The sequence below is a fragment of the Camelus ferus genome, chromosome 2 (genome assembly GCF_009834535.1).
Source record: "Camelus ferus isolate YT-003-E chromosome 2, BCGSAC_Cfer_1.0, whole genome shotgun sequence".
Taxonomy (NCBI): domain Eukaryota; kingdom Metazoa; phylum Chordata; class Mammalia; order Artiodactyla; family Camelidae; genus Camelus; species Camelus ferus.
The window spans coordinates 3015315-3038661 of NC_045697.1; the positions used below are offsets into that span (position 1 = coordinate 3015315).

The 23347-nt window shown below is 55.7% G+C and overlaps 1 protein-coding gene across 1 annotated transcript in view; it reads left to right on the forward strand.

Moving 5' to 3' along the window:
* ABLIM2 (actin binding LIM protein family member 2) overlaps positions 1–23347 on the forward strand; it is a 112488-nt gene that overhangs the window by 18860 nt on the left and 70281 nt on the right. The window contains 5 exon segments of the mRNA XM_014566434.2: positions 5836–6019; positions 11221–11336; positions 16377–16468; positions 16470–16504; positions 19187–19280. Of these exon segments, the coding sequence (XP_014421920.1) occupies positions 5836–6019; positions 11221–11336; positions 16377–16468; positions 16470–16504; positions 19187–19280 (521 nt within the window).

Here is a 23347-nt window from a genome sequence, read left to right on the forward strand (position 1 = left end):
CTGACTTTTATCCAGGCTCTCATGAAAAATGGAAAGTCTGTGAATCACTGAGGGTGCTTTTGGCTGAATGAAAAAGAAGACCCAGCATATAGTGTGTTCAATTACATGAATATATATCTTCTTAGCATGATGTCTGGAGGTAGCCTCCTCACCTCCAGAGCCAGTTAATTTAACAGCTCAACAAGGTCATCGAAGACTCAAGTTACTTTGCCACTGTACCCCCAGCCGCCCCCCCATCTTGTGCATGTCAACAGTGCCTCTCCTCATGGTCTCAATATGGCTGCCAAAGCTCCAAACATTGCATCCTCACAGGTTAATACTCAACCCTGGGGAAGGGTTTAGGCAGGGATGGGCACAGGCAAAGGGACCCTCCCCTCACGTGGTCACCCCAGTTGGGTAATCAGGGTAACTTCCCTTCCATCAGGGAGGAGAACCTTTTCCCTGAAGGCCCCCACACACTTCCTGTATGACTCACTGGTCGGAATGGGGTCACACATTCACTCCTACCAGCAAAGAGGGATGGGAGGATGTGACTGACACCAGCCGTGTTCGTCCCTAGATGCGTGTGTTGCTAGTCCAGCAGAGCAGGGTCTGCTAGCACAGAAGACAGTTGTGTCTAATTCTGATCTGGTGTTTTGGGTTCCCGCATCCAGGCACTTGTTTGCCATGCCTCTATTCACCTAACCTGAAAATCTATGAAAGAGATCACGTAAGTTTCCATTCAACAGCCACATTAGGCCCCTACCCTGTGCCAAGCAGTGTTCTGGGTGCTTGGGAGGCATCCGTGAACAAAACAGACATCCTTGTCCCCCTGGAGACCGTGTTCTCATGCAGGGAGACAGATGATAAACACTAGGGAGAATAAATAAGCAAGTTTTCTTCTCTGCTAACAGTGATGTGCTAGAAAATGGAAGAAAAGGAGCAAGATGAAGAGGGGGTTGGGAGTGCCGGGCAGTCACGATTTTAAAATGGATAATCAGGGCAGGCTTCACGGAGGAGGTGAAGACTTGAAGGAGGTGAGGGAAGAGCGTCACAGCCAGAGAGAACAGCCAGTGCAGTGACACTGAAGCAGGGAAGTGTGCCTGGCAGGTTCTGGGACAGTAGGAGGTCCGTGTGTCTAGAGCAGAATAGGGGGGGCATTGGGAGGGGGGTCCCTGTGAGGATCTGGACTCTGACACCAAGGGAGAAGGGACACAGGAGAGTCCTGTCTGTTGTAGTCTCATGGACCCCTGCGTGCTGTGCTGCTGCGGGGAGGCCCAGGCAGGGTGGGGAGAGGGGCTCGGAGCCGTGGCCAGGACGATGGCAGACCTGGACAAGAGTGTGAGGGTCTGTTCCTGGACTGTCTTTTTTTTTGGAATGAAGGGTCATTTTATTTTATTCTACACGTATTTTTAAATTTTTTTGCAATAAGCTTGCATTAACTTTTTTGTGTATATATATTTTATTGAAGTACAGTCAGTTTGCAACATTGTGTCAACTTCTGGTGCACAGCACCGTGCTTCAGTCATACGTGAACGACCATGTGTTCGTTTTCATACTCTTTCTCACCATAAGTTACTACAAGATATTGAATATAGTGCCCTGTGCTGTACAGTATGAACTTGTTGTTCCTGGGTTGTCTTGAAGTCCCGCCAGCTCTACCTTCACACCACAAAGGGGAATGCGTGTAAGATATAAATATGTCAGACACCCCGCACATTGTAGGTCCTCAAGAAAAAAATGAAAGCTGTCACCATTATTATAAACAACTTGAAATTTGCCCAGGAAAACAAATCTGGCCCTCTTGACCTTTTACATGTGGCCGCGTTCTGTGCCTTAAGAACACTGGTTTCCAACTGACACCTTTCATAGCCCTGACTCTGAAAATGATGAAAAGATGAGGCCACAATCACGTGTGACCTGGAGAAAGCAGGCATTTTCTGATCCATGTGGCAACGAGGCTGAGCATGTTCACAATCATGGAAAGAGGGGCAGGAAAGAGGGGGAGGGAAGCGCGTGCGCACGCACATGTGTGTGTGGTAGGGGAGAGGTCGTGTGTGTGTGTGTGTGTGCGGCGGGGGAGAGGCCACCAGGACTGCCTGTAGCTTGGTAACAGTGGGTGGATTTGTCCCCAAGGACACATCCATCTGGGGACCATGAATAGCCATGCCTAGAGCTGGTCTGGGCAACGGGGGGTTACAAGGGAGTGGGGCAAAACACCTGCGCTCCCGGGGCACTCATGAGAAACTGACCAAGGGCTTCCAGGACCAAAGGAAAGCTCCAGACAGGGGTGTCCCGTCCCCCGGCCAAGACATAGGCTCTGCCCAGCCCGACCACGCAGGGCGCGCCAGGAACCGGGCTCACGTGGCAGAATTGTGGGAAGTCGCGGCAAGAAGGAATCTCCGATGACGTAGGGCTGTTATTTATAGATGGAGAATCCCAGGCAAATATTAGGCTAGGACCTGGGCTGGCAGTGACCACACTGCCTAATCTCTTCTTCCTCGACACCAGGACGGAAACATGCAGGGAGGGCGTGGAGACCATCCCTCAGCTGACCACCCCAAGGGAGGTGCTGTCCGTGTTTGGCTAGAGAGCCTCCCGGTCTTTTCCTTCGTAAGAGGCTTTTTACTTTGAAATTATGCTGTATGCATGCATTTTGTGTCCTGACTGAGTCACTTGAAGGGACTGTGTAAGCCCTTTCCCCATCAGAGGGTCTTCAACATCAATTTCAGTATCTACCCAAATCCTTTCAGATGCCTGGCCCGCAGTAAACATAGCCACTCCCCTGCTGATAAACGTTTACATCGATTCCAGCTCGGCTCTGGGCTAATCAGTATTAATCAGTATCCTGTACCTCATCTCACTGATTTCTTGTGACACGATCAGTGTGGCTAACCCTATATTACAAATGAGGACTCTGAGGTTCAGAGAGGTTAAGTAACTTGCCCCAGGTCACACAGCTGGGAAGCAGCAAGAGTGAGGATTCACACCCAGGGTGCATGTCTCTAAGGCCCAGCGTTTATTTCCTATGTTATTGTGCAAGTAAGCTTCTGTGGATGGTCACGGCCACTTCCTTGGGGTAGAGCCTCAGAGAGAGATGGCTGGGCCCAAGGGTCGGAGCCGTTTTCACATTCCTTTGACTGGGGCCAAATGGTATTCCAGACAGTGGGACTGACTGTCTTCCCGCCACTGCCCACCCCCTCCCAACCGTTTCTCAGAAATGATCATAATGATGGCCAAAGGGGGGCCACTGGGGTCACCACAGCTGCTTCTGTGCCTTCATGGGTCTCTTTGATAGGCAAATAGAATGTAATAACAGTATATTGTCTTGATTAGGACTTTAAAAATCACTAAAGAATTTGGACTCTTTTTGGCAGGCGGAGGTCTGGTTTACCGTCTGGCCCTGGTCTCGGCACACCCAGGGCGGCTACAGGCTGGTCAGTAGCAGAGATGACTCAGAGCACATGGTGCCGGCCGGGGCCCGGCCTGTGGGGCAGGAAGGCTGTTCTTACTCTGCCTCCTGGTGCCTCTGTGACGGAGGCTCACGTTTCCTGGGGCACTAGGTCCATCTCCATGTTTTTCTCCTTCGAGGAGCAGTCAATGTTGTCAAATCTCTAAGAAGATTAGAGGGTTAGACAAATGCCAGGGCCAAGCGTGAGCCTGAGGCAGCCCCTCACTCAGGGCCCAGTGTTCCAGGCGGCACTTACAGAGAAAGGCAGCCATTGTACTGCAGAAGCCCCAGAGAGCCTGCTCTTCCCGAGCCGGGCGCACCTGCTTGGCCTAGGCTGTGGTGCAAGATTAAACAAAGGGTCTTCACTGTCAGGCTGGGTGGGAGAAGGACTTAGAACTGGGCCCCGGCCTCCGGCCTCTCGGGCTGGCTGACGTCAGTACAGCAGTGGCCTGGCGGCGGCCCGCACAACTGGAGGCTTACGTCACGCTAGCTCACGGGACACATCTCTGCGCTGCCGTTCTCACACCCTGTGTCCAGAGGGGGACGCAGGGCCCGGAGAGGGAAGGGACGTGCTGAGGGGTGCACAGCACAGGGCGTGGGGGCGAGTCTGCGTCCCGTGCAGGCAGCCCCCCATCTGGGCCCTCGGCTGCTCAGCTTTCGGCCTTGTCCAAAGAGCTAACAACTCCTTGGAGACACGGAATGAAGGATTTCCATCCACTCTGGACTTTGTAACTGGGGAGTGGCATCGCAGCCCTGTGGCCCAGGCGAGGGGACAGGGACACCAAGGAGCAGCCTGTCCTCTCCCTCTGTGTGGGGATGGGAGCGAGCAGAGTGGGTCTACCTGGCAGGGCCACTCGGAGTCCCCAGATCGCTGGTGGGAGGGCGGGTCCTGTGCGCTAATAGGTGTATGAGCTGAAAGGAGTCTGGAAACTGAATCTCCAGAGGGTCTCGGGGTCCCGGGGCACTGGGTCCACTGCGGTCCTCTCCTGAGGACTCTGAGACCCTCTGGAGATTCAGTTTCCAGACTTCCACAGCTGCTTCTCCCAAACTGACCAGCCTAAGAAGGCACCAGTGGTGGAGGAAGGCTGCCCGGCTGCTCTCGCCCCCAGACTCACAGGACACCAAACCAGGCACAGCTCCAAAGCTGGGGCTCCCCTGATCAGACACCAGGAACTCCCCTTGCCCACCCCATCCATGTCCTCGAGACCTGCACTGCAGAAAAGTCTTCTTGTGTCCGTGTGATGATCATTTACCAACATGTGCAACCTGTGTGTTGTTTTGATAGCCTTGTACCAGTCATTGTAGTAACAACCCCATCCAGAATAAGTTATTCAACATTTGGAGCCTCATGACCATAAGAAATCGTGAATAAATCAATTTCCACGTTGACTGTGGGATTTTTGTTTCAGAGACCGCGATGGGCACCTTCGATCTCTGAAACACATTGCATTTGCACACAGTTCTGTGGGGAGGGGGATGGAAATGGCTTCTCCGGGAGAAAAGGGGACAAGGTGAGATGCTGACTTTACTCAGAGCCTGGCTGTGGGTTTTATAAACAGCGGTTAGTGGTCTTGATTCTGCATCTAGGATCTACTGCAGGTGCTCAAAGGGACGAGATGACCGGTAAACGTAAAGATGCCAGTACACAGACTCTATCTTCTGCGATCAGTTAAGGTTTTGATGAAACTTTGTGTCGATTCAAAGACATATGTGGGTTCCATGGTTTTTCAAAACTCTGGCTCGGGGGCTGTGACCCACGAGGATCTGGGACTGACCGGCATCAGGGAGGAAAGGGACCAGCCAGGGTGCCTGGGCCTGGCTCCCCTGTTCCCTGGGGCCTGTCCTGAGGGAAGGTGCCCCATTCTCTACCTAGCAATGCCCTCAGCCCCGCCCTGGGGCAGGAGGTGTGTGTTGGGGGTCAGTGTGGTGCCCGACCTCTCTCCCTCTTGCAGGGGGTCTCGCCTCGTCCACGTGGTGGGAGACCAGTGGGGTGTTGGGAAGCCTCGCTGTGGTCTGGGGGCCGACCACCGCCCCATGGGGTCTTCCCACCCAAAGCAGAGCCCGGCGTTCAGGTATTAACTGCCTCTGTTATAGTCCATGCTGGGAGCAGCCCACCTGGAGGGGCCGAGGGGGCCTCATCCCTGGTGGGGTAAGAAGGCGAGGGCACTGGGCTGGCCCCTCAGCACAGCCCAGTTCTCATCCCTGGTCTTGCCTCTTTCTAGAAGCTTCCATAAGGAAGTCCACTCCACTCTAGGCTGAGGGGCCAGAGCTGGAGTCTGTGCCTGGAGCCCAGTCCCCCAGGGGTTCAGTGAATCAACGGAAACCTGTATGTGGGGGGTCCACCTGGGGCCCGTGGGGGGAGCTGGTCACCCCTGCTAACATGGCCCCACGCGTGCTCTCCCCAGCGTGCGGCTGCGACCTGGCCGAGGGCGGCTTCTTCGTGCGGCAGGGCGAGTACATCTGCACACGGGACTACCAGACGCTGTACGGGACCCGCTGCTTCAGCTGCGACCAGTTCATCGAGGGCGAGGTGGTGTCTGCGCTGGGCAGGACCTACCACCCCGACTGCTTCGTGTGCGCTACCTGCCGGTGAGCGAGGGTGGGCAGCCACTCTGTCCTCCCCACTCTCCTTCTTCCCCTCCTCCATCCTCCCTCCTCCTTCCCCTCCTACCTCCCTCCCTTTCTACCTTCCTTCCTTCTCTCCTTCCTTCATGCATTCACTCATCCAAGCTTTCCTAAGTGCCTGCAAGGCCAGGCCCTGGGCTGGCACTGGTGACTGGGAACTGCATCAGTCCAGATCCCACAGGGTGCAGCATCTGGACAGACTACAGTGAGGCATGAGCTGCCCCACCCCACCCCCAGAGCCGCCCCACCCCCTCTCCTCACAGCCCCGCTGCATCCTGGGCTCCACAACCTTCTCTGGCAGCGTGTCCTGGAGCCACTTGATGCTAACGCCATGCAGGCAGGGCCTGGGTCTGATTCCTCTCCGGTGCCTGGTACCTGGCAGGTGTATAGTGAATAATGGCTGGAGACGGACTGAAGTCCTAGCCCTCGGCAGCAGGGCTACACCCGGCTCCCCTCTCTGCCCTACACCTCTGGGTGCTCAGAGGGAGGTCAGCAGGCAGCCTTACTGCGGGGGCATCCTCCCTCCTCCCCCCACAGCCCCACCAGACACATCACTCCCAGAAAAAACATTCCATTGCTAGAAAACAAAGAATGACAAACCCCAGAGTTTGTTTTCTGCCTGTTCTCTCCGAGCCACCACACCCAGCTGAAAGGGGACACTTTGAGTGTTGTTCCCCAAGCTGTTTTCTGTAGTTACGGCATGTGCCCGAGACAGAAGTAGAAGGATTTGTCAGGGGGCTGCTGAGAGAGGCAGGGACAATGACAAGGAATGTTCCTAGCGAAAGAGTCACCATATGTTTTTGTGGTGTGCTTGGGTCCCAGTTCCCCCAACGGTGATCTGAATGTTTGATTTCTGTGCCCATAGCTCAGAGACGAGGGTTGACATGATCACAGTGGGTTTGGAAGATGGTAATCTGCCATTTTAAAATAAGAGCAGACAGCTCTGTCACGCTGGAGTAACAGGGGCTGGGCTTATCTACCCACTATAAACAACTAGAAAACTGGACAAAATATACAAAATTACTGTTCTGGAATGTTGGGGTGCAGGAGGCTCAGGACTCACAGAAGGGAGACAAATTTGGTGACCCCTGTGACTGCCTGGCTTTCTGCCTGGAAGCTGTTTCTTGACATAGGACAAGGAGGGGATCCAAGTAGAGCTTGGAATCCTCCCTGAGTTAGGAGACAGGAATCTGAGAGACAAAGGCAGCCTATCAGCAGGAAGAGAGCTCCACAGAAAAAGAAATCCAGAAGGCTGTGCAGAGGTGCCTTTGCATCTTGGACTAAATATGAAACCACGTAGACAGAAAGGAAATCTCACAGGGTGGGGCAAAGAGTGAACAGGTTTCTGTAAACTAGACATTCCCAGGCTGGGGAGACATTTTTGACCTGGCCGGGAGGAAACTCCTTGTTGAACACCCAGCCACGCAGTGAGGACACTGAAAGCGTCGTACCTTCTTAGTGGAACTGAAATAGCCCTAGAGTGAAGGCTGCTGTAAACCTGCTCAAAGTACAAGAACAAATCTCAAAAAGGCCACGCTGATCTGCAAATGAGCTGTCTGCCAAAGCAAACCCCAGCGCTCTTTGCGGGTAGCCCCCGACAGCATGAACTTGACCATGTCCAACACCCGCCAGATGCGAGTGGCCATAAGATGAAGCTGGAAGATGTGACCCAGGGCCAGAAGGAAACCCAGCCAGTAGCAACAGGCCCAGAAATAAGATCAGTGGTGGAACCAACAGATGACACTTGAAAACAGCCGGCGTAAATACGTTTACTGAGCTGAAAGGAAAATGTGAACGTGCGTAGGAACGTCATGGATGATCTAAAAGAAGCCAGATGGAAACCCTATAAATGGAAATTGAAATTTCTGAAATGGAAAATTCCCTGAAAGGAATGAGTGGTAGATTAGGTATTGCAGAGGAACATTTGGGTGAACTTGAAGACATAACAATAGAAACTATTCAAATTAAAGCAAAGACAGGTAAAAAGTCTGAAAAATATGAAAAGGGACTCAGTGATCTGTGGATATAGATCTTTCTATCTATCCATCTGTCTAGGTTGGGATGGGGAGGCCAAGGGGATGGAAGAAGACTGCAAATATATGAAGAAGTCATGGCTAGAAAATGTCCAATTTTGATGAAAACTACAAACTCATGGAATCAAGAATCTCAATGAACCCCAGGCAGAATAAACACAGTAGAAAGCTACCAAGTCCATCATAATCCAACTTCTGAGAAACAGTAATAAGAAGAAAATCTTAAAAGCAGCAAGAGGGGAAAAAACCCAGTAGGTACAGTGGATCAGAAGAATGACTGCAGACTTCTCTGAAACTGTGCATACCAGAAGGCTACAGAACAGCATCTGCAAAGAGCTGAAGGGAAAAATTGATCAAACGATTCTGTGCCGCAGCCCCCCACAACAAAAGCACCTTTCAGCAATGAAGACAAGACTAAAGGATGTAGCATTTCTTTTTAGGGTGACGAAGAATATCCCCAAATTGATTGTGTATTCATAACTCTGAATGCACCAACATATACAACCATTGAATTGTACACATTGAATGGTACGTGAATGTTACAGAGCATGTGACTAAAATAATGTCAACAGAGCTGTCACACACACACAAAAGGAAGGCAAAATACTTTGGTAGACCACGAACGCTAAGAGAATTTTTTGCCTGCAGACCTACACTACAGTAAAGTCAAAGAATTTTTGCAAATTGAAGAAAAATAATGTCAAAAGATATCAAGAAATTGCAAAAGCAAGCCATCAACTAGGGGATAATATATATCTGATGAAGGACTAGTATCTATACCATATCAAGAATTTCTACAACTCAATCACAAGAAGACAAAAACAAACTCTTAAAAATGGGCAAGAGTTTAACAGCTGCTCCGCAAAAATATATACGAATGACTAGTAAACGCATGGAACAATGATTAAATTAGAATCACTACTCATCAGGAGGCTGCAAACTGAAACACAGTGAATACCATCAAACATCCTTTGGAATGACGAACACTGAGAAGATGGATGATGTCAGGTGCTGATGAGGTTGCGAAGCAGATGTGCACACAACGCTGGTGGGAAGGCAGAGTGGTACAGCCTCTACAGAAGCAGTTTGGCAGTTTCTTGTAAAGCTAGACACATAGTTAACATATGGCCCAGCAATTCCGCTCCTAGGAATTTACCCAGAAGACAAAAGCACATGACCACATGGACTTGTCAACAGCCATTCTTAGCAGCTTCCTTTGTCACAGCCCCAAACTGGAAAGAACTCAAATGTCCTTCAATGTGAATGGAACACATGCTGTGGCCCACCTGTGCTAAGGAACCAACCCGCCTTGGCAATCAGAAAGAATGCATGCAGCCACGTGAGTGAATCTCAAAACCATGACACAAACAAGACATCAAAGACCACGTTCTGTGTGGTTCCTTTCCTATGCAGTTCCAGAATATCAAGTCTGATCCCTGGGATAGAATGCTGACCATGGCTGCCTGGGGCCAGTTTTGGGGGCAGGGCATGATTGTGAACTGTCCCAGCAGACTTCTTGCTGTGGACAGAATGTCCTGTATCGTGACTGTGGTGTTGGTTACATGAGTGTGTACATTTGTCAAAATAAACTTCAATTAAGTTTGAATTACTAGAATAATAGCCACCATTCATTCATCCCCTCCTGGTCCCAGGCAGTATATTAGAGCTTTCCATGCCATAGGTCCAATGGATAGATGGATGGATGGATGGATGGATGGATGGATGGATGGATGGATGGATGGATGGGCGGGTGGATGGGTGGATGGATGGGTGGGTGGATGGGTGGGTGGATGGGTGGATGGATGGATGGGGGGTTGGATGGATGGATGGATGGGTGGATGGGTGGATGGGTGGATGGGTGGATGGATGGATGGATGGACGGATGGGGGACGGGTGGATGGATGGATGGATGGACGGATGGGGGATGGGTGGATGGATGGATGGATGGATGGATGGATGGGTGGGTGGGCGGGTGGGTGGATGGATGGATGGATGGACGGGTGGACGGATGGACGGATGGACGGATGGATGGATAGATGGATGGATGGATGGATGGATGGGTGGGTGGACGGGTGGATGGATGGATGGGTAGGTGGATGGATGGGTGGGTGGGTGGGTGGATGGATGGATGGATGGATGGACGGATGGGGGGGGATGGATGGATGGATGGGTGGGTGGGCGGGTGGGTGGATGGATGGGTGGGTGGGTGGGTGGATGGATGGATCGATGGGTGGGTGGATGGATGGATGGATGGGTGGGTGGGTGGATGGCTGGATCGATGGTTGGATGGATAGATGCATGGATGGATGAGTAACAACTCTGTGACACACGTGTTCTTAGCCCCACTTTACAGGTGAGAAACAGGAACTCAGAGAGGTTAAGTAACTTGCTCTGGGTTACACAGCTAGAGATCCGCTCAGAGCACATCCAGGAATGGAGAGGGACTCTCATTGGGAGTCTGTGTCCGAAGCCTCCCCCATCACCAAGACAGCTGCAAGACACTCAGAGGAAGGAAGGCAGACCACAGCAGTACCCAAGCAAGCACGGTGCAGCACAAGGCTCCAAGGCCACCAGCGGGTCGAGGGCTGCAGGCCCGTCTCACATCTGGAGGCAGCCAGCTCAGCCTGTGTTTGTCCTCGGTCTCCAAGAGCCAGGACAGCTGGATGGGGCCAGGATCATATCTGCTAAATGGACCTAGGGTTCTGAACACCAGCCCCACAAAGTGGCGGTTACAGCAGGGCTTTTGTTGGGGGAAGGCATTGGCAGGCTTGTGGGTAGGAGAGCCCCTCTGGTTGCAGAGTCGGGACTGGACTGGGGCTGGAGTGACCCAGGCGGGCCCCGTGAGGACGCCAGACAGGGGAGGGCGGCTGAGCTAGGTCTCCTGGAGGCCCTGGGCTGCCCCGCCACCCCTCACCATGGCACCGTGATTCCGCCTGCTGGTGCAGGTGGGGAGACTGTGGCTAAGATGTCAGTGACCAGCCTGAGGTCGCACCTCAGCGCCTGGATGAAGAGGCCCGGTATCCTGGGCCTGTGGTCCCAGGGGAGGTGGTGGAGCCGTGTCTTGGATGGGGCTCCCCCGCGGGAAGAATGCAGGAAGGTGGTCCTGGCTGGTAATGTTCTGTCTCGTTTCAGGTTGCCCTTCCCGCCTGGGGACCGAGTGACCTTCAATGGGAAGGAATGCGTGTGTCAGAAGTGCTCCCTGCCCAAGTCAGCGGGCACCAGCGTGCACCTGTCCCAGGGCCTCTGGAGTAAGTGGGCTCGGAGTGGCCTGGTGGGGTGGCCTCTGCCGTGTCGGGAGGGCACCTGACAGCACGGGGACTCAAGGCAGAGTCGGTTGAATGAGAACCTATGGATAAACATGGCGCAGGGAACCGGGGCCAGACATCTCTGGGTGCCCCTGCCTCTAAGCCTTTGCTCAGCTGTGCCCTCCTCCCCGTGTGCCACTTCTGCTTTTACATCCAACTCCCACTCCTGATTGCAGTTTGGCTCTAGCCCACCTCCTCCTGGAAGTCTTCTGGCCTCCTTCTGGTCCTCTCCCTCCAGCACCCATACTCAGCTCCCCACAGTTAATTCCAGACCATCCAGGAGTCCTTTGGCAGAGCCCCTGGGAGAGCATTGATCTCTGGGCTCCTGTGACCTGGAGCTCTCCAGTTAGCTGCTCTGCCCCCCGGGAGCTGGGTCAGAGGGTGTATGCAGTGGGTGCTCAGTACATGCTTCTTGGATGAAAAGGGAGATTGTTAGTGGAAACGATCGGGCACCCGGGGAGTGCCCACAGCCTGTGGATGTGGGCAGAGTGAGAGCGAGGCCGGGGCAGAAAGGCACCTGCCTTCCCTCGAGGGGTGGCTCTTCCAGGACCAGAGATGGGGCTCAGGGGCCGGGAAGGGAGCCCAGTGCTCCAGGACCTGCTTCCACCAGGCTCCCACTGCAGAACATGGTTTTCAGAGCCCACCCTGCATGCAAGGTTGCTGTGGTGTCCCCAGTGTCTCCTCCTGGGACAGAGGAGGGATTTCTACTGATTTCCAGAGCCAGCATCTTGCTCATACGCAAGCCCCTCTCCTGTGTTAAAACCTCCTTCCCACCTGCCCACCGTGTCTGCTACACTGAAAATCTGTGCAGAGGGGATCGCACCTCCCACCTCCTAGGAGTCAAATGTTGGCCTCAAGGGCTGATAATACTTTTATCTGGAAATGAGGTAAGCTCCCAACAGTTCCAGTTGGTGAAGCTGTGGCTTTGGGGCCTGCTAGGAGCGTCCTCCATTCAAACTGTTTCTCTCCAGCTGAGGTCTGGATTGATTGAATTTTTGAGAATTTGTTTCACAAACAGTAGCACTATTGTAATTAAATTGGAAGTAGTCATCAAAAACTATAACAAAATTTGCAAAGGTCAGGATAAGTTTGAACAGTTTGTCCAGAGCCTCCTGGCAGCCAAAGTAAAAAGGGAAATATGCCCAACCACAGACTTTTTGAAAATTTCAAGACTTTTTAAAAATGTCATGGGCAGAAAGGCTGCCCTTCCCAAGTGGAAATTTATTTTAAAATAACAAATTTGTGTTTTCAAAGAACAAATATTCCACTGACCCCCAGATGGTCTAATAATATAATCTACCCCTTCTCTCCATCCACAGTGAGAATCCCCCACTTACAACCTTTTTTGTGTCTAGAAATCATTAACATTCATCACTAGCTCTTGGCTTCTGTGTGAATGTCTATGGAGTCTTCCCAACTCCTGCCTCCTTTTATCCCCAGGGCAGCCCTGCCAGGCAGGAGTGCCCCCTCCTTGTACAGGAGTGTGAGTGCCCTGAGCCTGGTGGGGAGGCGGGGGGTGTGCTGAGTGTGCAGTGTCCAGCTTGGGAGTGGTGGGGCTGAGGTTTGAGCCAAGGCCTTTAAACTCCAAAGTAGGAAGGGAGAGGGTGTAGCTGAGTGGTAGAGTGTGTGCTTAGCATGCACAAGATCCTGGGATCAATCCCCGGTACTTCCCTTTAAAAAAATAATGAATAAAATAAATAAACCTAATTACCTTCTCCCCACCAAAAAAATAAACTCCGAAGCAGGGGAGCCTACCCTGCTGTGACCAGAGGCTTTCTGAGAAGGTGGCCTTTGTTCAGAAACTTGAAACAGGTTTCAGTAAGTGGGCGTTGAAGGGAGCAAAGACTGGACACCTCTGGCCTGTGCTAGGGGCAGCTGCCATCCACATGTGAGTGGACAGGGGGCTGCTGTGTGGGGGCAGGGAACAGAAGTGAAAAAGCCAGGTGGCAGAGCCAGGCCAGGGAGCTCCCACTGCATCCTGGAGGCAATGAGGAGCCATAGATGGCTATTGGGTGAGGTAGTGCCGAGGCGGGTAGGGAGAGCTAGGAACACAAGCCTGAGCAGTGCGGTCTGCCTGGCAGGTGGTGGTGGCTGGGGGTGGCAAGCAGCCCCTCTTCCGTAGGGTGGGACGCCGCGGCTGGTCACCTTTGTGGGCTGCCTTCCCTGGGGGGTGGACCGTGGCTGGCTGCTCCCATGGCGTCAAGCCTGGTGCCAGGGCCCTGAGCTTCCCTCTTCCGCTCTCCGGCCTGAGCCTGTTGCTTAGCAACAGGATAAGCGCTCCTTGCTGGATGTCCACGCCTTCCCCGGGGAGGGACACACCACTCCTTCCGGGTGGCCAGCCCCTCTGTTCACAACGGAGCATTCCAGGCTGCTGCTGCCCTGGACTGCCTCCCCCCCTGCCCTGGGGCGAGGGTCTTCTCCCGGAGAGCCCCCTTTGCTCCTGTTCAGGCTCCCCTTTCCAGGGCTCCTCCCTGACTCTCCAGCTCTGAACAGGTCACAGGGCTCAGAGAGGCCCAGCACCATGCCAGTCCGTGGCAGCGAGAGTGGACCCTGCCACGCACCACCTGTGGGCCCTAGGCAAGCTAGGTCCCCTCTCTGGTCCTTGGGAATGAAGGTGGGGTCAGCAGTGGATGTGGATGGTGGCCTGGAGGCGCAGCCTGGGGTGGGGGCAGCCGGAGCTGGGAACCTAGGGCCTTGGACGGGGAGCAGCTCTGTCCGAGATGAGGCACCCCTGTGGCCAGTGCTTGGACTTGGCTTCACCTGCTGGGGCCCAGCCCAGCCCAGCCCAGCCAGGATGGGGTCACACTCAGAACCTGGGGCGACACTTGGAGACAGGACCTGGAGGCCCACCAGAGTCGGGAAGGAAGAGGCATGGCCCTCGCACCTGAGCCCTCCGCTGGGTGTACACCAATGGGGTGGGGTCCTCAGGCCTTCCCAGATAGGTTTCACCACCTGGGCTGTGACCCTGGGAACCTCTGTGGCTTCTGCCCGAGAGAGGTTGCTGTTCAGGTACCTGGGAGTGGGGAACGGGACCTGAGCCCCAGCCCATCTCTCAGAAGTGGGATGAGCCTTGCCTACGGTGAGGCTGTGAGGTTAAAGGAGAGGGTGGCATGGACAGATGCGGAGGGGCCGGGGCCTGTGGGCGGAGCAGGCACTCGGGCTGCTCTGTGGGGTGCTGGAGCCCCCAGGAACCAACCTCTCTCCTGGCACCCCCACAACCAAAACCTCCACCACCACCGTGCTGCAGGCAGGGTCGAGTCACCAGTTCAGCATAGAGCTGAAGCATAGTGCGTGGGGTGCACTGGGACAGGTTTCATCTGTCCCGGCAGCTGCTTGCAGCTCCCCCTGCGGAGTCTGGGATGCTTGGAGAAATTGCAGGCCAAGCCCATAATGTCTAACACCTTCAAGTGTTAGAACCCAGTGTTCTTGTGTTCACCCCAGAGCCCCCCTCCGCTCCCTAACCTGGTTAGATCTGTGGGGCAGGGGGTGAGTGGGATCTGACCCTGCACCCCACCCCCACCCTGAGGTCACCACTGGGGCTGAGAGAGGCTGCCTGGCACATCCCGGGTGTCTTGCAAGTTAAGTGGCAGAGCCGGGCCTTGAACGCATGACTAGGTCTGCTAGAGGAAGGTGCACTTGAGGGGAAACAGGGAAAGTGTTTGGAAGGCTCTAGAAGGGTCCTATTAGGGGAGGGCCCCAGGCTCATTCCCTGCTGCGATGGCAGAGCCAGGCCCTGGGCTCAGGCGTGAGTGGGCTGCAGGTATGGCCCTTCCTGGTGACCTCTGCCCTAGGCAGTGGGAACACACTCTCTCAAGGACATCCCTGTCATTTGCAAAGTCATGCGAAGCTGTGCTGAGCTCCAGATGTGTTTAGAACATGCTGATTGCCGTTTCCATGACAACGGTCCTTGCACCTTGCTCTTGCCTCTGCGTTTACTGCTCGCTGTTAGTGAGACTCTGCTCAGCGTTGACCGGAACCCATAGGGGGGCTGCGGGCCAGGTGTGACGTCCATGTCCCCCCGCAGCTGCCGGTGGCAAGTCACCCGGAGCCTGTCCCCTGGGGGAGAGCACGCTGCTGACACGTAGCAGGCAGAGTGGTAAAGTATCCGCCTCTCGCGAGGTCTTCCTCCCACGACAGCAGCAGTTGTGATGAGTGTCCGGCCTCGCGTGCACTATTCTCTCTCTCACTGTTATCAAGCCCACCCTTCTCCCCCCAGGCCTGGACCTGCCAGCTCTCCTTAGCCAGCTGCGTGAGTCTGGTACTGTTAACAGCTCCGTAAATTGTGTTCCCATTTCAGTGGGCACAGAGAGGTGAAATGACTCGGCCACAGTCACACAGCTGGTGGGGGCAGCCTGGCTCCGAGGTCCGTGCTTCCAGCCACTCCTGAGGCCTGGCTCTGACCTGAGCTGAGATCCGGAGCAGGAGCTCGGGCAGAGGGCAGAGCGTCCTGTGTCCTAGGTGTGGCACAGGCGGCCACAGAAGACCTGGGGCAGGAGGGCTTCCTGGGAGAGGCGCCCTGGCAGGCGAGCGCTCGGAGGGCGTGGCGGGTGGGGGCTCCAGCCTCTCTCATGCGGCACAGTGAGTTTCAAAGTCCACCTGCCAACAGAGGAGGAAAGTGGGGCCACCCAGACCCACTGCCATCAGGCACCCTGCTGCCTGAGCCGCTCCCTCTCGGGACAGCCCCCATGGCTGTCAGTGTGGTCCTGTCCATCTCCGGAAGGTGGGGCCTCTGTCTCCTCATCCCAGTATCCCCCGCTCATGGTCCAGGCTGCATGCAGTCGTCGCTCAGTGCGTGCAGGAATGAGCCCCATGTGTCTTCTACATGCTCACACTGGCAGTCGTGTATCAGGGTCCTTTAACAGCTCCTGGCCGGACGGCCCACCCTGTCCTGTCCCCCGGCCCACCCTAGATGCCCTTGTGGTGTCTGAGGTCCCACTCCTCTCACCCACGAGGGTGACATCTGTGCTCTGTTCTTTCTTGCAGGTTGCGGGGGCTGCGGTGCAGAGATCAAAAACGGCCAGTCCCTGGTGGCCTTGGACAAACACTGGCATTTGGGCTGTTTCAAGTGCAAGACAGTGCGGGAAACAACTGAACGCGGAGTACATCAGCAAGTGAGTGGGGGGCCAGCCTGCCGGCCCTGCCACCAGGGCTGGGGCAGGGTCCCCCGTGCCCGCCTTGTGCCCTCCACCTTTCTCCTGCCTTCCTCCTGGCTACTCCGTCTGTGTGAGGCCAGGAGCCCCATCCTGGACCGGCGCGTTTGCCCGTGGCCAGTGCCCTCTCCCTGCCAGCCTCGCTTCCTTGACGCGGTTTGCAGAGACTCCGATGCCGTTTCTGTTCACTGACACAGAGATGTTAGCGCTCCCATCTTTAACCTTGTGAAACACCTCCCCACGCCGCCTCTGGGTGTCCCCCTCCCTGTGGAATTGCCCCCTTTGCTGGTGCCCGGAGACCCTGCAGAGTAATATGTGGACATCAGCTGATGCCGGCAGTATCAGGGCAGCCCTGTCTCAGGTGTCACACGTGTAACAGCACAGCCCCACGCGCTGTCTTCTGCTCCCGCAGGCCAGCACGGTGTCCCTGACGTGTGGTCAGGAGGCGGCGGGGAGAGAGCCTTCTGGAGATCAGGGCCTGAACAGGGCAGCTGGTCTGCCAGGCAGGGGTGCATTTTAATCCCGGGATATCAGGAACCGAGAAGTGTGAGCCCCAGACAGCACAAGGGAGGGAAGAGTCGGGGGTGAGCTCAAAGGCGCAGAGAGCAGAGCAGCTCCCTCCTGCAAGTGAGGGACTTTTTTGGCAACTTCCGTCAGAGACTACACTCGCTTCTGATGCTCCGAGGGAACAGAGCCATCACAGGAGACGAATGGGTTAAAAAAATACCTGCAATAAAACTGCACAGAATGAAACACACGTACACGCATGCACACACCACAGGCACACACTCGTGCACTGTGAGACTGTGTGCCACACCGAGGGAATCTGAATCAGGTGGCTGCATGGTCCCGTGGACCTGTGCTCGGCTGCTGTGAGATGAGACCACTGGGGGAACCTGGGAAAGCCCACGCTGGGTTTCTCTGTATCGTTTCTTTCAAGTGCATGTGGATCTACAATCATCTCAAATAAAAACGTTGTCATTGAAGGCCCCCAAACCGACATGAGCCTCTGTCCAGGCTGGGTCAGGCTGAGTGAGTGTCTGGCCACTGGGGCCGGGACCTGTTGCCTCTGTCACAGTGAAGGGAAGGAGTGAGTGACACAGAAGGCAGCCTGGGGGACTGGACAGAGCACTTAAAATAAAATAAAATCAGGCCCAGCCCCCAGCACACTGCAGCCCCGCTCACGCGCGGAGGTAGCTCACCCACGCTTAGCAGCCTCAGAACTGCCCGGATTCACGAGGAGGGTGTGGGTGTTGCCATGGGGACGTTATCGCTGCACGTCCTGGGTTTGCTGCATGTACAGCCACTTGCGGGGGCGAGGAGGGTCCCGAGGTCAGGGTCTTTGAAGGTGGGCCCTTAGGGCCCAGCTCACACACTCCCTCTCCTGTGGAAGGGAGGGTTGCTTCCTCCCTGACGCTGCAGCCCAGAGGCTGGGACCCAGCACCAGGTCGTTCCCCTCCTGCCAGCATCTGTGTGATTCACAGTCCAGAGCTTTGAGGAAAAGAGGGCTCTAGTCTCCTGACAGCTTGAGAAATTTTACCTTCCACTGGAGGCTGTGCAAAAATCAAACCCAATCTGGGACTAACACTGCAGGCTCAGCAGTGCTGGGAGAGAGATGCCCGGGTTAATGGGTGCTCTCCGCCGCACCTCCCGCCATGCCCATCTCCTGATGGGCGGGGCCTGGGGCCAGGTGGACAGCCTTGCTTAGCGGTGACAAGGACAGTGGCCTCAGCCACTGAGTGACAAGTGCCTGCCAAGTGCTGGGCACTGGCCACACCTGGTCTTACTTAGTTCATGCTCTTATGTCTCCCATTTTACAGGTGGGGAAGCTGAGGCCCCGACAGGTGAAGTGACCGCTGGGACTGGGCACTTGAGTGCAAGCCTGTGCACCTCACTGCTGCCCGCCAGCGCCTCCCCACGTGGAGCGGTAGCACTACCGCGGAGCCCTCCTGCCCCGCGCTCACTGCCACTTGTCCTGCTGACCTCAGAATGATGATGCCAGTTGACTTTTAATGAGTTCCCACATTGCCAAATACCTTACAGGCCTTGCGTCTGCATTACCTTCCGTCAGCCAACCTGCAGACCAGCTGTTTCCTTGCAGTTCAGTTAATGTGGTTCAACACTGAAGCAACCAGCCCACGGCTGCCCAGTGTCGACTGAAATAAAGTGCCCAACCTAAAAGCTGAGAGTTATGTTTTACTGAGCAGACTTCCTGAGGACTCGAGCCCGGGACACAGCCTCTCAGGCTGCTGTAAGAGACTGTTCCAAAGCGGCAAGGGAGAAGCCAGGATATGTAGGCATTTTTGCAACGTAGACCAGGTAGTCGGAACATCAAAAGATTACTTTTCATTAAAGAAAACCCGATGTCTCAAGTTAAGGAATTTGGTAAACCTCAGTTTCTCCACTTGTGAAATGGGATGGTCTTTGCGGTGTTTCTTGTGGGGCTGCTGTGATGGTGGAGGCGGCCCTGCTGGCACCTCTGAGTCCCCAGTACATGCTGTCTGAGGGTCGTGGTGTTAGCTGGAGCAGGGGAAGTGGGTTTTTCCCCCTTGGACATGGCCCTTCCCACTGGGGAGGGCTGTCGTCAGAGCTTGCGGGTCCTCAGGTGCCACCCACCTGTCCTGACTGCCGGCTTTGTTGCAGGGATGGGCTGCCCTACTGTGAGGCCGACTATCACACCAAGTTCGGGATCCGCTGTGACGGCTGCGAGAAGTACATCACGGGGCACGTGCTGGAGGTAAGCGCAGCCCAGAAAGAATTCAGAGACGAGACGCAGAGGTTAAGAAAGTAAAGTGGGAATTTAGTAAGGGGTGGATAGGACACTCTAAAGCGGAGACCAGGCAGGCTCAGGTGAGCCGGTGCCCTGAGTTTCTCTGGCAAGTTGGTTACATAGGGTGTAAAAATGAATGGACAGAATATTCATTGGGGAGGGAGGGGTTTGGGGTCGTATTTTCTGATTTTCATCCCAGCTCCACCTTCCCAAAGGAAGGAGGGATTTTTGTCCTTATTTAGTCTGGATCAGAAGTGTCATGGCGTCGGTGCAAGCTGGGTACGTCTAATCTGCAAGGCTAATTTTATTGAAATGAGAGCATAATGAGCAAAAGGTTATATTCGGACACTGGAGATTCCTGCCTTTTCCCACCTTTCTTTGTCGACCTCCAGGCCTCTCGTCACCCCAAAAAGTGTGGCCACTTATCAGCCCAGAGGTTCCTGCTTTTGTTTCTCTGCCCAGGGACCCTGCTGTTTACCTGACCTGTGGTTTCCTGCATTTGGCCTGCGCCCCTCCTTTCTGCCCAATTCCTGCTGTTTGGCCTGTGTCCTCCTTTCTCTGCTCACATCTAGCTGTCTGCCTGCTCCAACAAGAAGGGGACCCTCGGGGTGTCTGACATGCGTGTTTGTGCAGGAATCTGCGTGCCTGAGCCTTTGCTCCCCCTTCCTCCCAGCTCTGCTAGAGGACACCTTCCTCAGCTGTCTAGGGCCTGCTCAGTGAGTGCCACCTCCTCCAGGAAGCCTCCCGTGACACTCTCTCACCTGTGCTCTCTGCACATTGACAGAGTGGTAGGAAGGACTTGAGATCCTCGGCTCAGCCCTTCTGCGTCCAGCTGGGGAGTCTGAGGCTCGGAGGGTGTAACAGTGAGCCTGGGAGGCAGGACCGGCCCCGCAGGCAGGCCGGGCCAAACGTGTTTCCAGGGTCGGGGGCCTCTGGGTGCTGACCTGTGCGTTTCTTGATCTGGGTAGTAGTTGCACGGGTGTGTCCCTTTATGAAAATAACATGTATTGTGAGCTTTTCTACATTTGTTTGGTAAGATCAATCCCATGGGATGACCAGGACCAAACCCCACCAACCCGATTCTTGGTCCCAGCCGGCCCCTTCACCCTGCTCTGCAGCCCCCTCTGGGCTCTGTGCTGGGGCAGGTGGATGGACCATCCCTAGGCCAGCCCGTGGCCTGTAGGGGAGGACACAGGTGACTAGAGGACCTGGCAGAGCACTGGGAGGGGAGGGGCCCTGATCCAGTCAAGGGGCCTAGGAGCCTTTTCCAAGGAGGTCACAGAAGCAGCCTCTGGGGGTGGGAAGACAGGTTGGGAGGTGAGGCTGCAGGACCCTCCAGCCACCCTCCCTGACAAAGGCTTCTGAGCCCAGGAAAGCCTGGGTGGGATTTGCATTTTTAAAAAGTCCCTCAGATTGCTGCTGAGGCCTGACTGGAGGCCAGCCAGGAAGGGATGGGCATTCCTGCACCTCTCAGGGCTCCTGCCCCACAGCTGGAGCCCAGCCTGCAGCGGGGCCCAGACGCCTTGGTGGAGCTGCACGCTGGGCACTGAGCTGCTTTTCTGGAAATTACACTCGACATCAGAGCAGGAGGGACAGCGTTGCACCGGGGCCTTAGCTCTGGGGAGGCAGAGAGGGAAAAGGAGTGGGCACCCCATCCAGAGGGCCGTGTTGCCCTCCCTGCCATCTCCCTCATTCCCCGGCCACCATGGCGGGCATGGTCCCCAGGCTCTGTGTGGAGCTGTGCCCTCCTCTGCCCAAAGGCCTCCATGGATGGGTGTGATTACACGCTCATTGATTGAAGAGAGCCCCATCATAGAATGGGTCAGAACCCTCCTCAGGAAGCCAGCGGGACATGTGTGAGGTGTCCCTCAGCTCAGTGCTGGCCCCGGAGTAGCCGGCGGGGTGCACTGTTGTCATCAGGCCGTCAGCGGGCCTCCCCTGATGGACCGGATCGGGAGGGTGGGGGGACCCCGTCTGCAGGGTAAGCATCCCCAGTACTGAATGCTGGGCTGGGCAGGGCCAAATACAGACTTCGGGGGTTTGGAGCCGTGAATGGCCCCCCCGCTGCGCTCTGGTTAATTGACAGGAAGGGACTGCCTGAATGGCCAGGAGCAGGAGAAAAGCAGGTCTGCGGCGGGAGGGGGGGGGATACAAAGAGCCTCCCAGGGAAGATTAACGCGCTTGTTTTCGCCTCTGCCGGCAAGTTCCGTGGTGTGCGGGGAGGCTGAGTCGCGCGGGCCCTGCGCAGCTCTGAGCATCCTCACCAGCAAGGCGGCAGCTGCGGCGGGCGGGCGGCGGGCGGAGACGCGCCGGCTCCCTCCGCAGAAGGGGAGCGCCCCCCGCGGTGGCATCTCCTGAGCCCGGCCCAGAGCGTGCTGGCGCCCCGCGGGGCGGGCCGGGGCTACTGGGAGCGGCAGGAGGCAGGTGATGGGACCTGGAAAAGAAGGAAAAGGATCCAGACCACTGGCTGAAGGGTGAAGGTGTCCATCCTCACCATCACGCTGCCCGTTCCTGCCAGCCTGTTCTGGAAAGGGGCACTGGACAGGGTTCGAGGGGCCGACCCGTAGGACTGGACTCTGGTGCCAGGACCCCGTGCAGGTAGGAAGCTCCTGGGTCTGACAAGGAGCCACGCAGGCTGCAGGTGGGTAGGCTTGCCCGGAGCTGGCCGATCAGCCAGAAGGGAGAACCCCAGGCGCCTGTCACCCACCTCGTCTTGCCCTGCAAGATGCTTTCCTCTCCGGAGCCCAAGTAGGAGAGCAGCCGGGCCCCCTCCCCCGCCCCCTGCAGGAGCCCTCAATCTGTGCCGCGTCTGCCTCTGCGTGTGCTGGGCCCAGTGCCACCTTCTGCTGGGCGCCAGCCGCCAGCCACCTTGCCGGCTGCCTGAGAAATGCGCATTTGGTGGTGGTGGTGCGGTTCCCCCCACCCCCGCCCCGCTCCCCCCACCCAGTCATTCCTAAATATTTAGCATCCTCTACCTCGAGCTTTCCTGCTTCCCATGGATCTGGGGTGATTACCTGGATGAGCCTGCTCTGTGCTGGGTGTGGAGGAGCGTCCTGGGTCTGGAGGGGACCTGGGAGGGGCTGACATCGGCCCCCCACCCCGTTGCCGAGACAGATGGCTAGGCATGTGGGGAGAGCCGAGGTGGGTGGCTGGGAGCAGCCCTGCTGCAGAGCTGGCTCCGGGGGATGGCGTTGCTCTCAGAGAGAGCTGGAAGGTGGCTTGGTGAATTGCTGGGGGACGGTGGTTTAGTGGGACCCACTAGACCAGAGTTTGATAAGGGGGAGGATGTGTTGAGTGAGGGGGAGTCCCTGGCTCAGGCCCTGCCACCACCTTGTTCTCTACTTGTTCTCCCAGGATTAGCAGGACCACTTCCGGCACAGGTGGGAAGGGTGGGGTGGGGGCTGGGAGCGCTTCTGGCTCAGCCCTGCCCTCCTTAACCATGGCGGTGCCGGTGCCGCTGGCTGAGCCCACCTGCCGCCTGCAGCCTGGCTGTCTCCATGGTAACGAGAAGCCCAGGGTCCCTGAGGACCACTAATTAATGCCTTCCTCGTGTTATTCCTTCGTCTCTGCTTCCCTCCTCCAGCCTCCCTTCCTCCCTTCCTTCTGCTCCTCCTTCCTCAATCTACCACTCACCTCACAGACCCTTCCTGAGCACTCACCATGTCCCACCCTGGCCTGGAGGAGCCCTGCAGGGAGGCGGCCGCCCAGGTCCGGCGGCCAGCTGGACACTTCTCCTCCGTTTCACGTAGACCATCTCCTGCAACTCCAGGTGCTTGGTTCTTTGTTCCCTCCTTCTTCGCTCCTTCCTTTTCCCCCTTGTAAACGGGCAGGAATTTAATCACTGGGAGAAAACAAACCCTGTGTTCCAAACCAATAAAGGTGTTTCCTAAGGACAGAAGTGAAGTCAACTGCCCAAGGCCCCAGCTTCTCTCTTTTTAGAAAAAATTTAATGAATGTGTTTATTTTAAAAACATGCTCAGAAGAAATATCTGTTTATCATAAAATAAATCAGAAAACCATCCATAGTGAATACC